General features: G+C 33.7%; 1 protein-coding gene across 6 annotated transcripts in view; it reads left to right on the top strand.

Moving 5' to 3' along the window:
• AP3B1 (adaptor related protein complex 3 subunit beta 1) overlaps positions 1-19,577 on the top strand; it is a 152,912-nt gene extending 133,335 nt beyond the window's left edge. For 4 of the 6 annotated variants that reach the window (XM_021531843.4, XM_085567241.1, XM_085567240.1 and 1 more), the window contains 3 exons: positions 872-969; positions 6,122-6,260; positions 18,824-19,577. In XM_021531843.4, coding sequence (XP_021387518.3) covers positions 872-969; positions 6,122-6,260; positions 18,824-18,977 — 391 coding nt within the window. In that variant the 3' untranslated portion in view covers positions 18,978-19,577. Of the gene's footprint in view, positions 1-871; positions 970-2,083; positions 2,121-6,121; positions 6,261-18,823 lie in introns of all 6 variants that reach the window. The other 2 variants (XR_014951448.1, XR_014951449.1) reach the window with 1 other exon arrangement.
• Positions 19,578-20,027: the final 450 nt, after the last annotated feature.

Raw genomic sequence — 20,027 nt, 5'->3', positions numbered from 1 at the left:
TCTAAAAATTTCTCAGGCCTTAAAGCATTAACAAAGATTCTGACTGGATGTACTGATCCTGAATTGCTAGGCAAATCCCTTATGGTACAGTTAGTCAATGAAACATAGCAGGGTGAATGTATCTTGAGTTTGTGTAGCCTTCAAGAAGTCTCAGACAAAATAGTTGGAAACTTAGCTAATTGAATGGATAGGGAGAGGAAGTTCACTGTATGATATTTATTTCTTAAGGAGAAATGTATAATTTAATAGTATTGTGTTTCTAGTGATAGTATAATAACTCTGCCATTGAAAAAATGGCCTCAAGTTCTGTGGTTTTCCAGCGTGTTTTTACATTAACCAGTATGCTGTGTGGTTTTGTTTAAATATACCAAATACTGTAAAGCTGAAGTTATCAAAAATAATTCTATTTTACTACTGTATTTATTGTTTGGCTTGTTTGTGGTTTTTTTTACAGACAATGTCATCCTTTCTCTGAAATTGTATATTTTCAATGTTTACTCCTATTTCTAGGACTTCAGCTGTAGTAAAGACAGGATGTGTAACAGTTCTCTCAAAGGATTTGTAAAATGCACAATGATTTGTCCTCTGCAAGCATTTATATTGAGTGTGATGCTTTGTAGATCACAAATAAACATTGATCTGAGCAAAAGTTACATTTTCAGAAATACAAGACTATGCCTACCACATTTGTACTGGAGAAAATGGATCAGCTTTCTAATGTAAGAAGTTAGCTTTCAAATTAATAAGGTAGAAATCATACAGGTAGTTTTTACACTTTTTAATGATTTCACAGAAAATTTGAAACTGATATATGTATATTTACTAATCTGTGTTGAAGCACTTGGTTGATTCTCTGTAATTTCTTTTCTAGCACAAAGGATGATCACTTCAGTGTTAACATTCAACCCCCTGTTGGAGAGCTGCTCTTGCCTGTCACTATGTCAGAGAAAGATTTTAAGAAGGAGCAAGGTGAGAAATACTTCAGCAGCTTTAGCAAATTTACTTATATTGGAAGAGGACTGCATGCCTATCAATTTCCAAGCATATAGAAAGTGCTTCCAGTTGTAGGTGGTTGAGTTAGCTGCTGTTAGTATTCACTCTGACAATTTTAAGTAGTTTTAAAATACCTTGGGAAGGATGTGCCATGATATGATGTAGACTTTAAAGGGTTAAAGCCCACCCTTTACCCTAAAACAGTCTTTCAGCTCAAGAGTTTTGGCTTCCCATCATGAAGTGTGAATGCCTTTCCTACTAGCAGTAAAACAGAAACTTGTGATGCCTGCTCAAGGAAATAAACTATATATACGTTGGTTGGTATTGCATCGGGTTTTACTATTCTTTATTCCAATACTGATTTTCAATTCTGTTAACGTACCTGTTCCTCAGCTACTTTGAAGATTGTTTTAATCCTTTCACTTTCAAACACCTCATATATAAAAAACTACTCTTGTTGGAATACTGTTTTAGAATGGTGGCATCTTACTTATACTTCTGCATTCTACTAATACTGTGTTTTCAAAGAATTGAAGTCTCTTATACTAGTCCAGACAGCAACCCCCATAAGAGCTTTTAGTAACTTGAATATTTTATTCAAAATAATTTGAGAAAATTGTGCTTAGGTTTGACCTAAGCATATGTTAATTGGAATAGTCAATACTGCTGTCCTTAATTTGGATATGATTCTCGGATATTTTAAAATATAAGTAGTTACCTTTTGGATGCACTCAAATGTAGTAGTGTTTATTCATCTATCTCAATGTATGGGGATTTACATGTGTATGTCTCTTCACACTGAGATGAGAATATGCCCATGGGATCCTGTCTTATTGCTGTGTAAGGCTCAGAAACTCAGTATATCCATCAAGCAGTCAAGAACACCAATGAGTAATGTTATGTATTATTAGTTATTGCTTGCTTTTGAGCATTTCTTGCTTTTGTGTTTTTGAATTATTAAGAAAGTAGTTTAAATACTGTCCAGATCATTTGCAGTTAAGCTTATGGTTGCAGTGAAAAGTTAGGACTGTGCTTTGTTTTCATAACCTATTGATACTTATTTGCTGTTCTTACCCTTTGCTGGCTAAAGCCTGCCTCTCTGCTTTATACCTGCTCAGCAAACCAAGGTGAGTGATTGAATGAGGCTGTGGTACATTTATTTTAAACTGTTCCCTTCTAAAAATTGTAGCTGAAGTTGTCATGAAAAGAAGGCAGATTACTGTGCTTCTTCCCTCCCTGTTTTTATGTTTGCTTGCTTTGTGAGATTCTGATAGAGTTTTTGTATGCTTTACTGTGACTGAGGGCTTTTTTTCCTCCTGACTGGCCATACAGAACCATGAGCACATAGAAGAAGTGTACTTGGAGAATAGCTGTGGTCCTCTGTGGAGCTGTTGCCAAAATTCCTTTTTCTTCTGCCATTTTACTTCTATGGTTGTTGATTATTTGTCTGAATAAATCTGGCAGCTGTTTGCTATGTTTAATAGAGCAGAAAGGCTACTCTGAATAAAGCTATTTGAAAATTTGTTTATATGAAGTATTTGTAAATCCATGAAGGTCTCTTGGCATTTCTGTATCGCTCGCTCTGTCTTCCTGAATTCATTCTTTGATGCAGGACTTTGCGGGCTGGCAAATGTACTACAGGTTTAAAAACCTTTCCTATTGCATCTTTTTTGTTTTGGATATCAGCTGTATCAGAATATAGAATATTCTTGGTAACAGAGGTTGCAATTATACATGTTTCATTAGTATTTATTACAAAACTCTAGGAACAGGTAGCATATCGGAAGAATTACTTTGTGTTCTTGTTAAATGAAAAATCTAAATTACAATAATAAATGCAGGGCGATTTAAAAGTTGGTATATGTTATTCTATCTTGTGTTTAACTTCAGTTTGCCTATATTCTCCAAATGAATCTGATTTATATAGCTTGTTTTTCACTTGTCATGCTTTTTCTTTCTTTCTTTCTTTTGTTTTTTTTTTTTTTTTTTTGGTTGGTATGGGGAGATGCCTGGTTTTATTTGCTACCAAAAGAGATAGGTAAAACATAGTGAAGGATTGAGGAGAATATTAGAAATCCACAAAGAGAATGAAAATACATACAGGTTTTAAGGATTTTTACATCTAAATTGCATGTGTTACCTAATAAGAATGCTAAAGAGAAAATAGCTGGTATTATACTGCTATGTAGAAGACAATTCATTGCTATACATCTTTACTCAATTACACTCTGCTGTTTTGCATTGTCTGTTACATTTGTATATGTCCATTTTCTTCCTGATGGCATGAAGAGAGAGGAGCAGACAGGTTATTGAATATTCATGGCTGTGGAGGTTATCTGGTGGTAGTGGCAGAACCTCAAAAGCTGTTTTTGTCCACATGCTGTGCATTATATGCTTAGCTTTGCTGCGCCATCTCCCCTTTCCTTCCCTCCTGAGCTCGGGAATCCTCTGGTGAAGTAATTGCCCAGAGAAGCAGCTGAGTTAGTGGTTGTTGTGATTGACAATTTCGAATGAGTGGATTAAAATTATATTGTTAAACACCCTTTATCTTTTTGCTCAAGTATTTTTTCTGATCCTTCAGGACTCAGAATTTTATACCCTATTTTACATCATATCCCCATGAAAAGTCGAGTTGCCATAGCAGGAATTCTGCATGAATGGAACATTTACTATTGGGAACTCTGTATCCAGATTTCAACTTGTCTGTTGTGTTTAAAATTCAGTAGCAAAACTCTCCTTCCCTCAGTTCAGAATAGGACTAGTCTTCCTGGCTAGCATACTTTGTTACCCATCACTGTAATTTTTCCAAATTAATTTTCTTTTATTATTTAAAATACATATAGTTATTTCATCATATCAGGTGGCTAACCCAGACTAATTGCTGCTTTATGCTCATGCTAGAATTTTCTTGGATTCTTGTGTTTCAAGCAATATTAAATGTGTCATGTGATTGTTGTACTTGGATATTAATCAGAATATTCATGATGGTGTTTTTAAAATAGACAAAACTACTTCAGGATTTTTTTTTCTTTCAAGAGACATGTTTTTAAATAATTTTGTCAACTTATTTTTTGAAATGTATACCTGAATCACATTTAAAAAAAAAAATCAAACCAAGACCAAAACACAATCTTGGTTAAGTAAACAGATAGTTTACCTAATTTTATTAAAATTGTATATATAAAATTTGTTTTCCTAACAAGCAAGATGCTAATTCTTTAAATGGTTGGACATTTACTATTTTCTGGCCATTGACTACCCCAAGCAATCATATTTGATGCTCCTTAATTAGAGTACCCTATTTTATTTCCAGGTTCTTTTCCACCTCAGCAATCGAGACAATACATTTGCTTACCACGCTGCTCTCCTAAGTGTTCTTTTGCATGTAAATTAATCTTGATTCAGTTTACACTGTCATGCTGAGTGGTACAAATTGCCTATAACAATAAAACAGCATGAGTTAAAAATAAAGGGGGGTGAAAAAGCAGATTGAATGTGTGCCTTACTTGATAGGATGTTACTTTGCTTTATGCCAATACATTAGTCGACGATAATGAATCTTCTGTTCTGAAAAGCATGGTTTAGTTGATTTTTTTAATTTTACTTCAATGGAGCAGTACCTTGTCTTTTATAGAACAAGTTAGACAAACCATTAATGACAAGAGTGTTAAGGTTAAATATGAAGCAATGCATTCACTTCTCTGAGCGCTATCCGTCTTTCCATTTACAGGAGCTTGACAAAAGTACTGGCTTTGTACAACATTTCCTTTAATTACATGCTGCGGGAAACAGGCTTTTAACATAAACATAGTTGCATTCATTTATTCAGCATTTGCTCTTCAGTAGAGCTTAATGGAGAAGGTTTAAATCCTAAATAAGTACACATATCTCTCAGCAGTGTTATGTCAGTCCCTGTGCTCTCCTTAAAAGCAGTTTTAGTCTGTGTATGTAGTTTGTAAAGCTTTTGCCTAATAGTTAAACAATTTGAAACAGAATGTTCTACTCAAGATAAATCTGATTGTTATAGAAGTTGTATGCCTATTTTTGTTTTCTTTTAAAATATCCTGTTATTTACTCATCAGCTGTTCCATTTTTATTTTCATATTTCTTATTCTGTGACAGCAGCACATTCCGGGGCATTAAAATGCTGGACTTACTGTTGTAATTGTTCTTATTAAGCATCTTCGCACTAGTCTTTCCTCTGGGTTAGAACTGTATGTGCAGCCCTAAAACATTGGCTTTTTGAGACTTTTATGTTGTTTTCATTGTTAGTGCTGCTTCAGATGCTTCATATTTCTGCCTGAAGTACCGTGCTCCTTTGTCTGTATTTTCAGCTTCTGAACATACTGTAAAAAGGCACACACAGTGTTAAGTTGTAGTTACTGTTGTGTTTTAATCAACACGAGCATCCAACAAATCATTCTTCTAAACAATGGATATTGATAGAAAAGCGTGAGTTTTGTTAAAATGTCCTTGAATGTCATAGCCTTCTTTACTTTTTCTTCATCATATGTTTGGATATAATCTTTATATTTCTGTTCCATTTTGTAGTCATATTCAAATAATGTTACTCAAATTGCATATGTTGTTATTTTAGAGATATAGATACTAAATGAATTTACCAGTTTCTAATGTGCTTTCTCTTAAATAACTTTCTCTTAAATAACTAAATTGTACCAATTACTACTATCTGAATTTAAAGATCATTTTTAGCAATTGGAATTATAATTAAATGTATGACTGAAAGATTATAAAGGATCTTTGCATATGTTCTTACCTAAGCTGGACCTTTCCAAATCAGTCTTACTTAACATTTAATTTCTGCATTTGCATTCTTCTTTTAAATTAAGCTTTCTATGAGAAAAAAAACTGCCTTGGTTTCTCAGTTGCATTAGTATCACACATGTCTTTGTTCAGCTATTACTAATTTGTTTCTGATAATAGGTCATTGCAAGTAAGACATTAAAGTAGGGTAATTATGTGAGTTCTTATGAAATTGTTTTCTCAATAAATGATCTAACTTGCAATGCTTTTTTTATTTTTTTGTTTAGATGTCTACTATTTTGGTTTAATGCTTAATAAGCAAGCAAATCTTAGTGTATTCATAATTAAATACTTAATGTTTTAGGAATGCTGACAGGAATGAATGAGACATCTGCTACAATAGCTGTTGCTCCACAGAACTCTACTAGACTTGTAATAATTGAGAGAGTAGTGAAAGCAGCAAACCTGGGTGTAGTCCCTTCTGGTGAAGATAACATACACAGGTAAGATTGTATGCTATTTAAAGTATGACCATATTTTAATATTAATTTGTTGGTTCAAAATTCATCAACATTAGATAATATTAGGGAAAATTTTATTACCTATACCTCTAAGGAAGAAGGTAGCAAATTATATTGAAATATATAATACTAAGCATATAGTAACTTGAGACTAAGAGTACTCTACAGCTTATTATTTGAGTGTTTCTAGAAGTGTCTAGACTTTACTGTACACAGTTACAGGAAATTGTCCATCCCTTGTTTTGTTTCAAAGGGAAGAGCCTTTTATAGCACAGTACTTTCAAGGTTTTTAGGGATTTTTTAACTTTTATCCCATAGTAATTAGCCTGCTCTCGTTTTATCATCTGTGAGGGGCAACTTCTTTTCCTACATTATATTTTTACTTTCCTATATATATGTCTGCAAACAAAAGCACTTATCAGCCAAGAAGGTCATTGGCCCTGTCAAATTTCCAGTTTTTACTTGCAGATTTATCCATTTCACTCCATCCAAATGCTATAATACAGAATGTCAGTGGAATTGATGCAACTGTTGGTTAATGACAGCTTTTAATGTGATTGACTCAAAATATTTAGTCCCGTGAATCTGTATGGTTTCTCACTTGTGGCAGGAACAAACAGATTAACCTGGTCTTGAAATAAGAAAATGAATACATCTCTTTTACCATCAACTAAAACTGTTCACTAAATTCTGAATTATCTCTAGTTCCCTGAATTTTGCTATTCAATAAAAGCAAAGTATCTTCTTTTAAAGAAAACAACAATGCTTTTCTTTGAAATTTTGCTGACTGAGATGGCTGTTTGAAAGGGTGAGAATGCTGTAGCCTACACAAGATTAATAACCTGATATTGTTGGATGTAGTCTCTTTTGCATTACTGGGCATTTGTATTGCATTGCATTAACATTAACCCAGCTGGATTTTCCTATGTATTTGATACGGTTAATGATAAAATTCTGTTTCACCATAAAAACATGGCACAGCTAGTGCAATTGCACTGAAATGATTGTCACTGTTGACACCTGATCCTCCATGAAAGAGTCCTCATTTGTTGCATCCCTGAGGGATCTGTATAGCCTGTGTTCTCAACATCAATTCAAAGACTAGGTGAGAGTGTCAATCAAGAGAGACTGAAGTGTCTGCTGCCTACAGGTGCTCTCCATCTTTACCCTATCTATCGCATGAGACTTATCGCATAGGCATGGATTGTTTTGTTGACTGAGTCTCAAAAAGGCTCCCTAAAATAATAGCCTAGCTCCTAGCTCAGCCACACGTTTCTTGGTTGTGGATAAGTTACTAATTTGATGGTGTTTTCTTTTGCTCTTTTGGTTTCTTTTAAAGGAAGTTTTCTACAGCAGAGTCTATAGCCAACAATAAATATATCGAAGATGCATTTACTGTTGGGTACACTCCTTCAGAGACAGTGCTTAAAGGCTTGTTTGGGACAAGCTGAAGTGTTCCAAGTGCTTCAGAAAATTCTGCAATCTTCTTTTATTTTTTAGATTTAAAATACAATGTTTTCAGTCTGATACCCTAGTTATAGAATAGACTATAGAATAATCCATCAAGCAAAACAAATAGTTTATAACAATTTAAGTAGCTTATGAGAAATGCCCAGCAGTTGATAAGCATTTAGAAAACAGTCCTTTGTTTGCTTCACCATAAGTAAATTGACTTCACAGATATGTAGTAATAATTCCTCCTAGATTTTACTGAGCAGGAACATTACCTAATTAATACTGTGATAAACCTGTTACTCTTTGAAACAGTAATGATTCATCATTAAAGTAAATCCTGGATACATATGAATGAATATTTGAGATAGATATTAGATAATTAATTCTTTCCAAATGCTGAAAAAAATTACTTAGATAGTTTATATATATATATATGTATGTGTGTGTATATTATCTACCTATATAGATATATAGTCATAGATATATATAGATAATTATGTATCTAAGGTAAATGTATGTCTGAGTTAAATGAACTCTGTCATGAGAGGAAACAAAAATCAAATCTCCTCTGGCAGAGGTCTCATGGATGCAAGAATTGTGACTTATATTTGACACAAAAATTCAGGATAATAAAGCAAACAGCACCTTTTATCTTGTCTAAACAGTTACAGATTCAATAAAATACATTAAAAGTGAATTTACTAATTTTTTATAGGATTGTCATTGTCATCTTTATTGCAAATTATATTGCAGGAAAAAATTATGTCCAAAAACTTTTAGCTCATCATGCTGTTCTGTGAGGACTACTTCAGCTGACTTCTTGGAAGAAGCCTTTTTATACAGAAAAATAAATACTGTTTTTTAACTGGCGTACTGCACTGTGCAGCATAAATTATATTAACCTATCAGTTGGTCATCCCCAACTTGAGTATTACTGCTTAATGATGGCTAATGCCAAAAAATTGTATTGCCTGGTAATGCAATATATTCATTCAAAATGAAATTGTACAGTTTAATACAAGTGCAAGAGTATCTAATGGACATGAACAGGTGTGTTTCATGGTTTCTTTCAGACTAAGCATATTCACATTCATGCTGAAGATGTTGTCATGCTGGTGAAATCCAATTACAAGTCCTTAAATTAATACCCTTATTAGGATTTTATTTTTGCACCAAGTAAAAACACTTAGTGCAAATATAATGAAGATTCGAAAGTAAATACTTGAAATAAATATCAACAGAGTAGTGCACAGTCACCAAAAAAAATGAAATAAGTGAAAACAAATGCCAAATACATTAGCTTATATCTGAGCATATGACAATCTAGCAACACTTTCTTATGTGCATATCTTTTCTCTCTTTACCGTGTGGCTACTAAATTTGTGTACTTAATTACAGTGTAATAATTTAACTGTTAAATGAATATGCCACTTTAAACTGTCTTTTCGGACTGGTTTTTATTTTAAATTATAGTTGCAAAAATGTTTAACTCGGTAGCCTATAGATATAGATATAGACATAGATATCAGCAGACAAAGGTGCAGGTTTATATTTATTATCTGAAAAATAAATATGCTGTACTATTTTACTTCCTTTAGAGTAGTTACCTGATTTTTAATGGTTTACAGAGCCTTGTAAGACAACATGAATTTGCGTGTTCTTAATAGGATTTAGCTATTTTATGTATTGATCTTTCTTGCTTTTGCTAATAAGTGGAAACATTATTTCAATTTTAAAAGGCTTCTACTGGAAGCAAGAATATGAAATGCATTTTAAAAGAGATATTTTCTTGAATAGGAAATGTGTTTTCTTAAATACAAAAACTTCTGAAAGAAGAGTCCTTTTTTTTTCCTTAAAATATTTTTTCACAAGACTGATTAGCATAATTGTTGGAATATCAATAGCTTTTATAATGTTCTAAAAACTGTTACTTGATGTTGATAAAGTGATTTCAATGAGTCAGCTAAGGCACCAAGTTTCTTTCTTTTGGTTCAGACCACAACTGAGGACACCATTTGAATATCTGAAGACAAAGACACTGAAAGTATTTGTTCCTGCAGGGAATTAAGTCACTCTGAATAACTACCTTTAGGGAACAAGTACTTTTCAGTTGCAGTATGTCTGCTGTTTCTTGTCAGTGGAGAAAGTCTATTAGGAATTGCTCTATCTTCAAGATAAGAGGGTACATAATTGAGGACATTTATTCCCTCAAAGTGGATTCTTCTATAGAACATCACTTGTGTTCCTGGTCTCTACTTGGGCAGTAACATTCATTGTTTTAGATACAACAACAACAACAAAAAGAGAAATCCAGGCTGATCTATTTCAAAATATGATGAGATGAAGGCATTATTCAAGATTTGCAGTCATATTCTATTTAACTGACACAAGCCTTTTTTACCCAGAAATGCCCTTCATGCTAGTGTTACTTTCAATGTGTTGCTTATTCTTCTCAGATGAATATCCTAAAAGGTCCCCAGGTCTCTTTCTCCTTTATTCATTTTCATCTCCTACAAGTGTAGGTAGTCATCATCTGCTTCACTTTGATTATAGCAAAACATAACAGATGGTGATAGAATGAAAAGGCTAGTTGCAGACTTGAATCTTATAAAGACTTGAATATTCTCATAATCCTCTAGAAAGTATCAAAATATTTTCTACTGTTACATAAGGCCCTATGCATGAAGGGAAGGTATTTCAGGCTAAATTGGCTTAGGAAAAAAAGTAATGGAAATACACATAGAAGGCTTTTTTTCACACTACCAACAAAAATATTGTGCAAAGCTTTTAAAGTGTTGGCAGCAGCATATGGCAGAAAAATCTGTTGAGAGCAAAGATCACAAACTGGATTTACATCTTCACTCTTATTTTGTTTTATACTTGTGTGCTTCCATTGACATCAGAGTATAATGTGCAATGGGATGGAAAATCAGGCCGTCTTCAGCTACCTACCTCTCTACCTTCTACTTCCCATAGCATTTTCTAAATAGGATGCATCATACTACAGTATAATATTTACTTCAATGACTGAGACTCTAAAAGTGGTGCAAGATAGATCATCTTTTCCACTTTTTCATTCTTGAAGACTACCTGTGCATTGCCCAATTAGTCAGTGAGATAAAACTCTGAAGCTAGTACGGTGGATAATGAAGAATGAAGTTTAGTTTATCTCAACTTATTAATAGTCCATTGCACTAGTTTCTTGCTGCTATTGTATTCTGGAAGGAATCCTCAATTGCAAACAGGAAGTAGGAGGATTAGAAAGTGAGTATGGTGTTATATACATATCTCTGTTCTACAGTTAGTCAGGATGGCTGTAACCATTGACCTGCAGTCTGAGACACACAACAGCATTCATTTCAGTCCTCAAATTTCACATGGTCAATTCTATAATTTCAACAACCCAATATAGGACAATCTGAGGTTTTGGAGAAAATCAAATCTCTTTCAACAATGAAGCTCTAAAGTGCTTCAGAACAGCCATTTCACATTTTAAGTTAGAGATTTTAATGTCTTTCTCCATTACAGTCACAAAAAGTGGCGATACTAACAGCCATCTCTTCTTTCTAGACATGACCAAGACTTGCAGAGGAAGGATTCTCATCTCTTTGTGTGGTGTCATACTAGACTCCTGAATTAGCAGCAAGCAAACTAAGGTTTAAACAAAGAAGCATGAAACATCAGTTCTGCTCATTGCTGGGGCCGGTCTAACCTAGCTCAAGCACTGTAGTGCATGCAGTGACTGTGCAGTTCTGAGACCTACATTTTTAAAGACACTTCACTGAACCACATAGATATGTAGTTTCTTCAGAGCTTGCTGTCCATAGTGTGATATTAGCCTACCCATAACTACCTGATTTCTTGAATAAGCAATTATTGAACAAGATGTAAAATACCATCCACCTGTCTTGTGGAGGCTTGTGTTGCTACCCTTTAGCAAAATCAGAAACATATTGTGTAAATCGTTTATTATGACAGTAGACACACTGCAATTGGTGAGAATTTATACTCTGAATAATATGAAAACAACACCAAATACAGAAAGTAGTGTAAAATCTTTAAAAAACAGAAAATACAGAAATCTAAACTGTGTTTCACTAGCGTTTATTTCTCACCCCATGCATCAGATTGACAGTCTGGTTGTATTTACCCCTTTTTATCATTTTGCATCATGTTATGTCCCATTTATAGAATATTGGCAGACTGATTCTCAAAGGAAAAAGGGTTTGGTTTACAGACAATTTTGATTATCAGAGAATGCCAGGTTTAGTAATCAGTTATCCTCCCCACATCTTTTTAATCCAGCAACACTTAATGTGGAGAGAAAAGGCATGCAATGGCGTGTTTATGTAGGTGTATTTGTACTGAACCAAACTCTATCTAATGGGGTCTACATGGAAAATTTTTCTGTGTATGTCGTCTTGCAATTTGCACTAATTTTGGAAGAATTCAAAGGCAGAAAGTTAGTGATCAGACCCCATCACCTTAACATAACTAACAACCAGATCTGCTGCCAGCATGTGTGCTGGAAAGGAAAATACCCATCTATTGAGGATAAGCATCATATATAAATTTCTGAGAAATATAAATTCTTTATAGTTATTCACTTGAATCCAAGTATATGTTGTCAGTAGCTGATAAACAGATCTATAAATCCACAAAGACTTTTTTAAAGGCCTTTGCTGAGCTGTGTGCAAGCACACCTGTTCTAAGATTTTTTACTAAGTAATTAGACTGTTGGAGAGCTCCAAGGAAGTGAAATCAACCTCTGCTCTTTCACAGTAGCTCCTTTGATGCAGTTACCTAAGACTGTTTTGCTTCTGTAGTTCCTTAGCTGTGGGGCTCAGTCTTCCTTTTCTACTCTTCTAGAAAGCTTCAGTGGGTAGCTGTATAAATAAACTTGTAACAGGCATGCAGCTTTGATTTTGCTTAATAATCTCTCAAGTAGGAATTAATTAGAGACCTAAAATAACCTAGGCAAAATAGCTTCTCTGGTAGTCTTTACCTGTAGGAGACAGAATTTTAAATGGAATAGTATATCCATGTACACAGTTATTTCACCCTTTATTTTAAGCAGGATTTTTAAACTCGTAATGTTTTCTTGCTTTATGATAGAAGTAATTGCAGCTTGCTGTTTAGGGGTGTTTGCTTTTGTTTTCTTTGTTTAAAAAAAAAAAAAGCCCAGCTAAGCTAACAGGCAGGACTAGAAGTCTTTCTGTTTAGTAACTAGTCTTCGGTTAACTTTTTTATTAATGGAGGAAAACAAAACTGAATTTTTTAAGTATGAAAGTACTTATTCTATAGTTCCTCATATTACTCTTCCTATTACAATTATTCCTTAATCAAGCCTAATCAAATCATAATGTTCTAAAACCTCGAAATTTTCTCTCAGCTGACAAAAGTATCCTGTGTATACTAATACTGTTTTCATGTGTTATCATCATATCAAGATTTTAATTAACTGGTGTAAAATACTTGATCAAGAAAATGCCTTCAATACAGAATCGTTTTAATGTCCTTAACACTGTATATGTATTACTGTATTAAGAAGTTTATATGCAAATTGCAAAATTTTTAAATAACTTTAGGAAATTAAATTTGGTCTTAACATTAAAAGTATATGAGTGAGTCATGTTAGATATGCTGCTGATCAAAACAGATTGTTCTAGCCTGGCTTATTTGCTGTCCACTAGAGGACAGCACTGCTTTTGTATCTGAATGGTATAAAGTGATAAATATGTGCAGCATTTTCTTTGAAAAACAAACAGGAGCCCTTTGAGGCAGTTATTTAAACAGAAAATGCTTAACACTTAAAGAACTAACTGAGCAGAAGACTGTCTTTGATTGTAAAGATCTCTGAGTATTTAATATTTAATATTTTAATATCTTTCTATAAAATAATCTGCTTTCTTGAAATTAAATAATTTTCCTGCAAATTAAAATTTATAGCCTGTTTTAAAAATAGACTGAGTATAATTCTCAAGCATGTATCATATGAAATGTCCAATTCTATAGAAAAAAAAAGGAAGAGTGAAGTATATGAAAAAACAAAATAGATCAAGTATTACAATTAGAATTTTCAAGGTGGGAGGACCAAATATTTTGATTCAGGCTCTTAGCTCATTGAAATTTAGGGGAGGAGATATAAATACCTACATATTAAAATGCTGATATTTTTAAACTAATGATAGATTTGGAAGATGATAAAAAGTTCATGCAGCATCGTTTTGAACATGTGGAGTATGTTTTGGACAGTAAGTTCGTATTACTCACTTGCATTTCGGCATTTTTATTAGAGGTACAGTGTAGCTGCTTACTGGAAACTGACAGACTCAAAATCTATTTGGGCAGTACAAATAAACATGGTAAAAATATGTACATTTGACAGCAATTTATTTTACAATTTTGTTATTTTATACCCTCTGGAAAAATAGATTATGTTGGAAAATAATGACATTGTTTTAATAATTTTAATAATTTTAATAATTAGGTATTTTGAACAATTTGTTCAAAGATAATGTTAAAATTGCATTAAATATGAAGGGGGAAAAAGGTCACATTGTCATAGTATGATTTTTAAGGTAAATAGTAATCAAATTTTATTAGTAGTAACCAATGTTAAAATCACCAGATTAAGTTCCTTCTTTTTGTGGGTATATTTGTGCTTACAGTTTTAGTATTAAGCTCTCTCTATCCCCAGGTCAGAACTAATATCAAAATACTGCCTTTTCACCTTCTAAGGCTTACTCAGAGAATGAATACAAGTAATTTTTTTTTATACAAATAAATACAAGTAGCCAATTTTTAGATGAGTTTTTATTTATAAGGTGAAATCTGTGCATAGCAGAGCAATAGGATGATTCAGAGTACTGAAACTATAAGTGTAAGTATCTTTGTTGTCCAGTTGACATGCTGGAAGCTCCTTTGTAGTTGTTACTATATTTACAAATTGAAGACTAATTCACAGCAGTATTTTTTTTTTTTGCTTTTGAATATATTCATTGCATAACTTGATTACACATTTGTCAGCTTTGGACTAATTATTTTTCTACAGCTAGGGCAGGGCTTTGCATCTTCTGATTGTCTTCCTTACTAATAGGATTCTGTCTGCTTCAGCAGGCAGCAATTGAAGGCTTCATGTACAAGATTTAAAGAAAGGGCATAGGAAAAAAAAGTTTTAGCCTCCATGGGCCGTTGTCACTCTTTGTGGTAAACAGTAGAACAGAAAAAGAGGAAAATTTAGCTTGAATAGGAAAGTCAAAGAGGAAGAAAAGCACTGGACAGGAGAGAGTGTGTTTTAATGCTGTTGAATTATGCGTAACGAACCGGCTCTGCTGTAAATATCCCGATTTGCACTTATTTATACTCTGATAGTGAGTGTTCAGGTGTAAATTTACTTTCTCAAATGCTCAATTTTAAAGGGGAGATTTTAAGTGAGTCTGCTGCTGTATATTCACTGCCACTGAAATTTTCAGTCTTTCCCCAAAAAAGTGCATCTCCTTATAGCAGCTATTTTTTGTCTACAAAGAAAAGAAAAAATTACTTCCAATCTGTATTCAGTCATCATTGCAGTCAGTGTTTGGCAAATGCTGTCACATTGTAGTATCTGATACTCTATGTTTTCTCTTGATATCAACTATATATCAATTTTTTTCTGTATGGTTATCATGAACAAATTTTATTTTCATTGGAAGTCACTGAGACTATGTACTTTATTTTTAACTCCTGAAAGACCAAGTTACTTTCTAAAATTATACAGTACTTTATTGGTGTTGAATTTCATTCTTAGTATATATTTCCTTATCCACTGATGGGTACTATGTTTTTATAAAAATAATATAATAACTTCTCTTTTTTCACATGTCACATATGCTCAGAATATTTAACATTCTTTCTAAAAAAATAAATTTTAAACATCCATAATATGCAAATATTTCTCACATTGTTTTGATCTAATCTGTCTTGATTTTTTTAAATGGCAAAAATATGAACAACTGTAAATGTTCCTGAATATTTTAATGATGGAAAATCAGGTTTAGAATCCATATTATCACAGAATTAAATACTGCATCATAGCAGAAACAGCCATCTTGAAGCTATTAGTAAATATTTGGGTTTGTTTTCTGGATGTATTCTCATTTGCTTTGTTTTTTTGAGTTTGTTTTTGTTGTTTGTTTGGGATTTTTTTATATTTATGGATGGATCCTTCATTGCAACAGAACCATGCTCATAATACATGTCTTATGTTTAGAGCTGTCCACAGGACAAATTCATTCTTTTGGACATCAGTGTACATCCTAGATTTAAATGTATCACATTGCAGTTTTCAAGGATTATTAAAACCAAAGATTTGTTGTTGGTTTATTGTCTTTTTTGGTTTAGTTTGGTTTGGGGATTTTTGTTTGGTTTTAATTCAAATTCTAACCTGCAAAGTGAAAAATTATTACTGACCTCATGGGAAAAATGTAAGTTTCTCATTGTGAGTGAATTCATCACATGTTATTAGTGATGAATTTTTTTCTGCTAAGAGATGTTTGTTGTGGCTTTCTAGGCTTCTCTAGGTATTTACTGAGCACAACATACCTTTTGGAAAATTCTTGAGGGTTTAAGGGTAAGAGTTAAATGCAGTAGCATGTATTTAGTTGAAAAAACAGTTATTAACTAAATCCTTCAATAACAGTGTATTTAAAACATCTAAAAACTGACATACTGGTTTTGCTGCTAGTGCAAACTGCTTCATCCTGTTATAAATTATTTAGTTTTACAGATTATACAAGTGTACTTACAACTCTCCTCAGAAACTAGATTATGTTCCCTATTCTAAGGAAGAGACTTTTGTTTCCAAAATTCAAAAGCAGCAGTAAGCCCACTGAGTGTGTCTCTTCTAGACATGCATTTTTAATGGTGAAATAAGTCTTCCTGTTGCAGTCCAATTCTTCCTTCACCAAGCAATTCCAGACCCCCATATCGGTGACCATGGATAGAAGCTGATTAGCTGATGCTAGTTATGCGTATTAACACTGTGTAAAATTACTTGAGTACCAGGCACTTTACATCTTGCAAAACACATGCAAACTCACATTTTATTGATTTTGTGTGGTTTGTTCAGGGCTATGGAAAAGTACTATTGATCCCTTAAGTGATTTTGCAAATTCACATGTAAAAATATCAACACAAAACTCATCTCTCATGCTTTAGACCACCTTGGCTTTCCCAGAACGCTGACTTTGTATCACTTTCAGCTTTTGATAAAAGAGGGTAAAATCAAGCCTCGGGGCTATGAAGCACAGCAGGAGTGCCAACTAGCAACCTATTTATGTGCATACTCAGAGATAATCTGCTTCTGTGTTGTCCCAAGACACAACTGCTAAGTAAATAAAATGACTAATAAGACTATTGTTTCTATAATTATCCCCCTGTTGAAGTCAACAAGAGAAATAGTCATCTTCTACCTTGAAGCTTAAATAGATGAAATCATTGATATAACTAGCTAAGTAGGTAATTTTTGTACCAGTAATATTGTTTTATAACCTTCTATTAAAAAGAGAGGTCTTTGAATGTATCTGTAATCCAGACAAAAGAAATAGATTGACCTGTGAGGGGTGACATTAGAAAAGTGCCCCATGTTTCCTTAATTAGTATAATGTGTTATGAGATTTTGATATGCTTAGTTTAAAAAGGAAAAAAACAGACAGAAATTACTTCTCGTTTAAAATGAACCTGCTTCCTGCTTAAGTGGCTAATATTTTAATTAAGTCTGGAGTGAAGTTTTTTGAGTATCTCCTGATAAACTCCCTCCTTTATGTTGATGGTAATTAAACAGATCCCCAAGGGTTTGGGTAGGCGCTTTGCAAGGCCCATGCTGATTGTCAGACAGGAGACACTGACCAGTTGGTTTGCTCTTGAATAGCCCACAGCGTGCTGTCAGCGCAGCAGTTTGATTTTTCTGTATTGTGAGCTGTTGTCAGGGCTAACTGGGTCCTATTGTGACTGAAGATGTTGCGCAAATTGAGGCAGATGGCTCTGATTCAGACACGTGTCATTCAGAAAGAGTAGGGGAGATTGGCCCTGCAAAGTGGGGTTAGACAGGGTCACAGACCTGCTCTACACTTGTTAGTGTTTTCAAAAGCCCATGTGCAGCAACTTTGTTGTTGAGAAGTAACCAAGAATGGGGGAGAGCATGTTGTGCTCCTTGTGGAAGATGGAAGGATGGACGCTGTTGCCATCCTCTTGCTTCCTGTCTCTTGGGCCTGGCTCTGCACACAGAATGAATTAACAGGATTGACAGAAGTTCATTGTGCCTAAAATGGCTTTTCAGTCAATTGTGGTGCTTAAAAGGCTAGTTTTGCTTTTAATTCCGTGTAATTAGTGGATTCTTCATGTCTTGGAATTTAGTAATGGTGCATTAGTCCTAACTTTTGTCTGTCTGATTGGTTGGTAGTTTTTTATTTCCTATGTAGGATTTTTAATAATTATATAATGTTTAAAAATATTGGCCACATTTTTATGGTTCTGGAGATAAATTCACAGAACAACTGTCTTGTTGCTACTGTCATTTCAAATGGATTGTTTTGTATATTTATAATTTTGACTGGTTTTACATTGAATTAATTTCTGGAATTACAGGAGGAGACATATTTCAGTAAGTACAACAGTTTAGCTTTTTGTATGTGTTCTACTACAATTAACATAGTTGTATTCTCTTTGGGGCACCAACTAATGAAAATCCTTGGAAAATTCTATACAGCTGTAGTCAGGTTGTCAGTGTGTATGGATATTGTAGATGAACTGAAGAATCAATATTTATATTTACAATTATTTAAATAAGATTTAGTTTGTACTACTAAATACAAAAATTTGTGTAATACTTCTTTGCCCTTATAAAATGTAAAAATATTTACATAAATAATGTTTGAAGAATTTATGTGAGGTTTTATGGTTTATCCCCTGAAATGCATTAATGAATTTAGAAGTATTTTATTAAATTTGGGCTCAATTAAATCTTGCAGAAAAAAACATTAACAGTCTTTGACCTTAAGATCCTCAGTGATTTTTCTCTTTTCTTTTTTTATTTTTCCTTTTCCTTCTAGGTTTGCAGCTAAGACTATGCACAGTGGGTCACTGATGCTAGTCACAGTGGAGCTGAAGGAGAGCTCTACAGCACAGCTCATCATAAACACTGAGAAAACTGTGATTGGTTCTGTTCTGCTGCGGGAGCTGAAGCCTGTCCTGTCCCAGGGGTAACCTGCTTACATCTGGACTTCAGAATCTGGCACACAACAAAAGTGCCTGGCATCCACTACTGCTGCCTTTCATTTATAATAATAGCCCTTCCATCTGGCAGTGGGGAAAGAATACACTCTTGACATTCTTGTCTTCTGCTTTAGAATGCTAGTGCATATCTATCATGTATGCAAGTCCTTTCCTTTTTTTCTGCTTGCTAACCAAAGAACATATATTTTACTGTCAGTTATCTGCGCTTTTAAATATATTTCCCATTTGTTCTACCCTAGTCCTTCCTTCTCTCTTCCCTTCCCCCACTACCTTCCTTCCCCATCAGTTTCCACTCCCCTCCATAGTGGACAAATACTAGGTAATAAAGTTCAAGGGAAATCACACTGCTTGAAAACTGAGTTCAAATGATAGGTGGGTTCCAGCAGCACACACAACAAGTATGTGGTTCAGAGAGAATTTTGATGTGTGAAAATACAGTAAGTACAACAAAATAGTTTTATAGAAATGCTTGTAAACCTGAAGTCATCTACTGAGAACATTGTTTCTACCTATTGTCATTTTCCCAAATATTTTGTTAAGATGCTAATAAAGTAGTGGCTATGAACAGAGGCTCCCTCTTTCTTGTTTTGGTAGAAAATTGGTAACAGACATGCTGGTATTGTCTATACTTGGTTAACTAAAGTAAATACAAATGAGGTGGGCACTATACACATATCAGCAAATTGTTCTTGCAACAGTAGCCAGTGTTTGTGCTCCTATAATTGTCTGCTATACGGTTACATTTTTGTTAATAAACAAAGCCAGCAGCTGCCTATTTTCAAATGGGCCTGCTCATAAAATACTGATTGAATTGTTCAAATGTGTATTAAATGAAATACTGATTGTTAGACTGTTGCGGCAAATACTGTCATCTAACTTAATGAATAGTTCAGCTTTATTTCAACTTTCTTTTTTAAACTAGACTAAAACATTTCCCAACTTTGTATAAACGAGGGCTTGAGGCAGAGAGAAATTCATAGCCATATCAACTGAACTAAGCTGGGGAAGACCAATAGCCTT

Source organism: Lonchura striata, chromosome Z (genome assembly GCF_050655825.1).
Source record: "Lonchura striata isolate lonStrDom1 chromosome Z, ASM5065582v1, whole genome shotgun sequence".
In the NCBI taxonomy this organism is placed as follows: Eukaryota; Metazoa; Chordata; class Aves; order Passeriformes; family Estrildidae; genus Lonchura; species Lonchura striata.
Note: the sequence above shows the minus strand (reverse complement) of the source record. Positions and strands in the feature narration are given on the sequence as shown.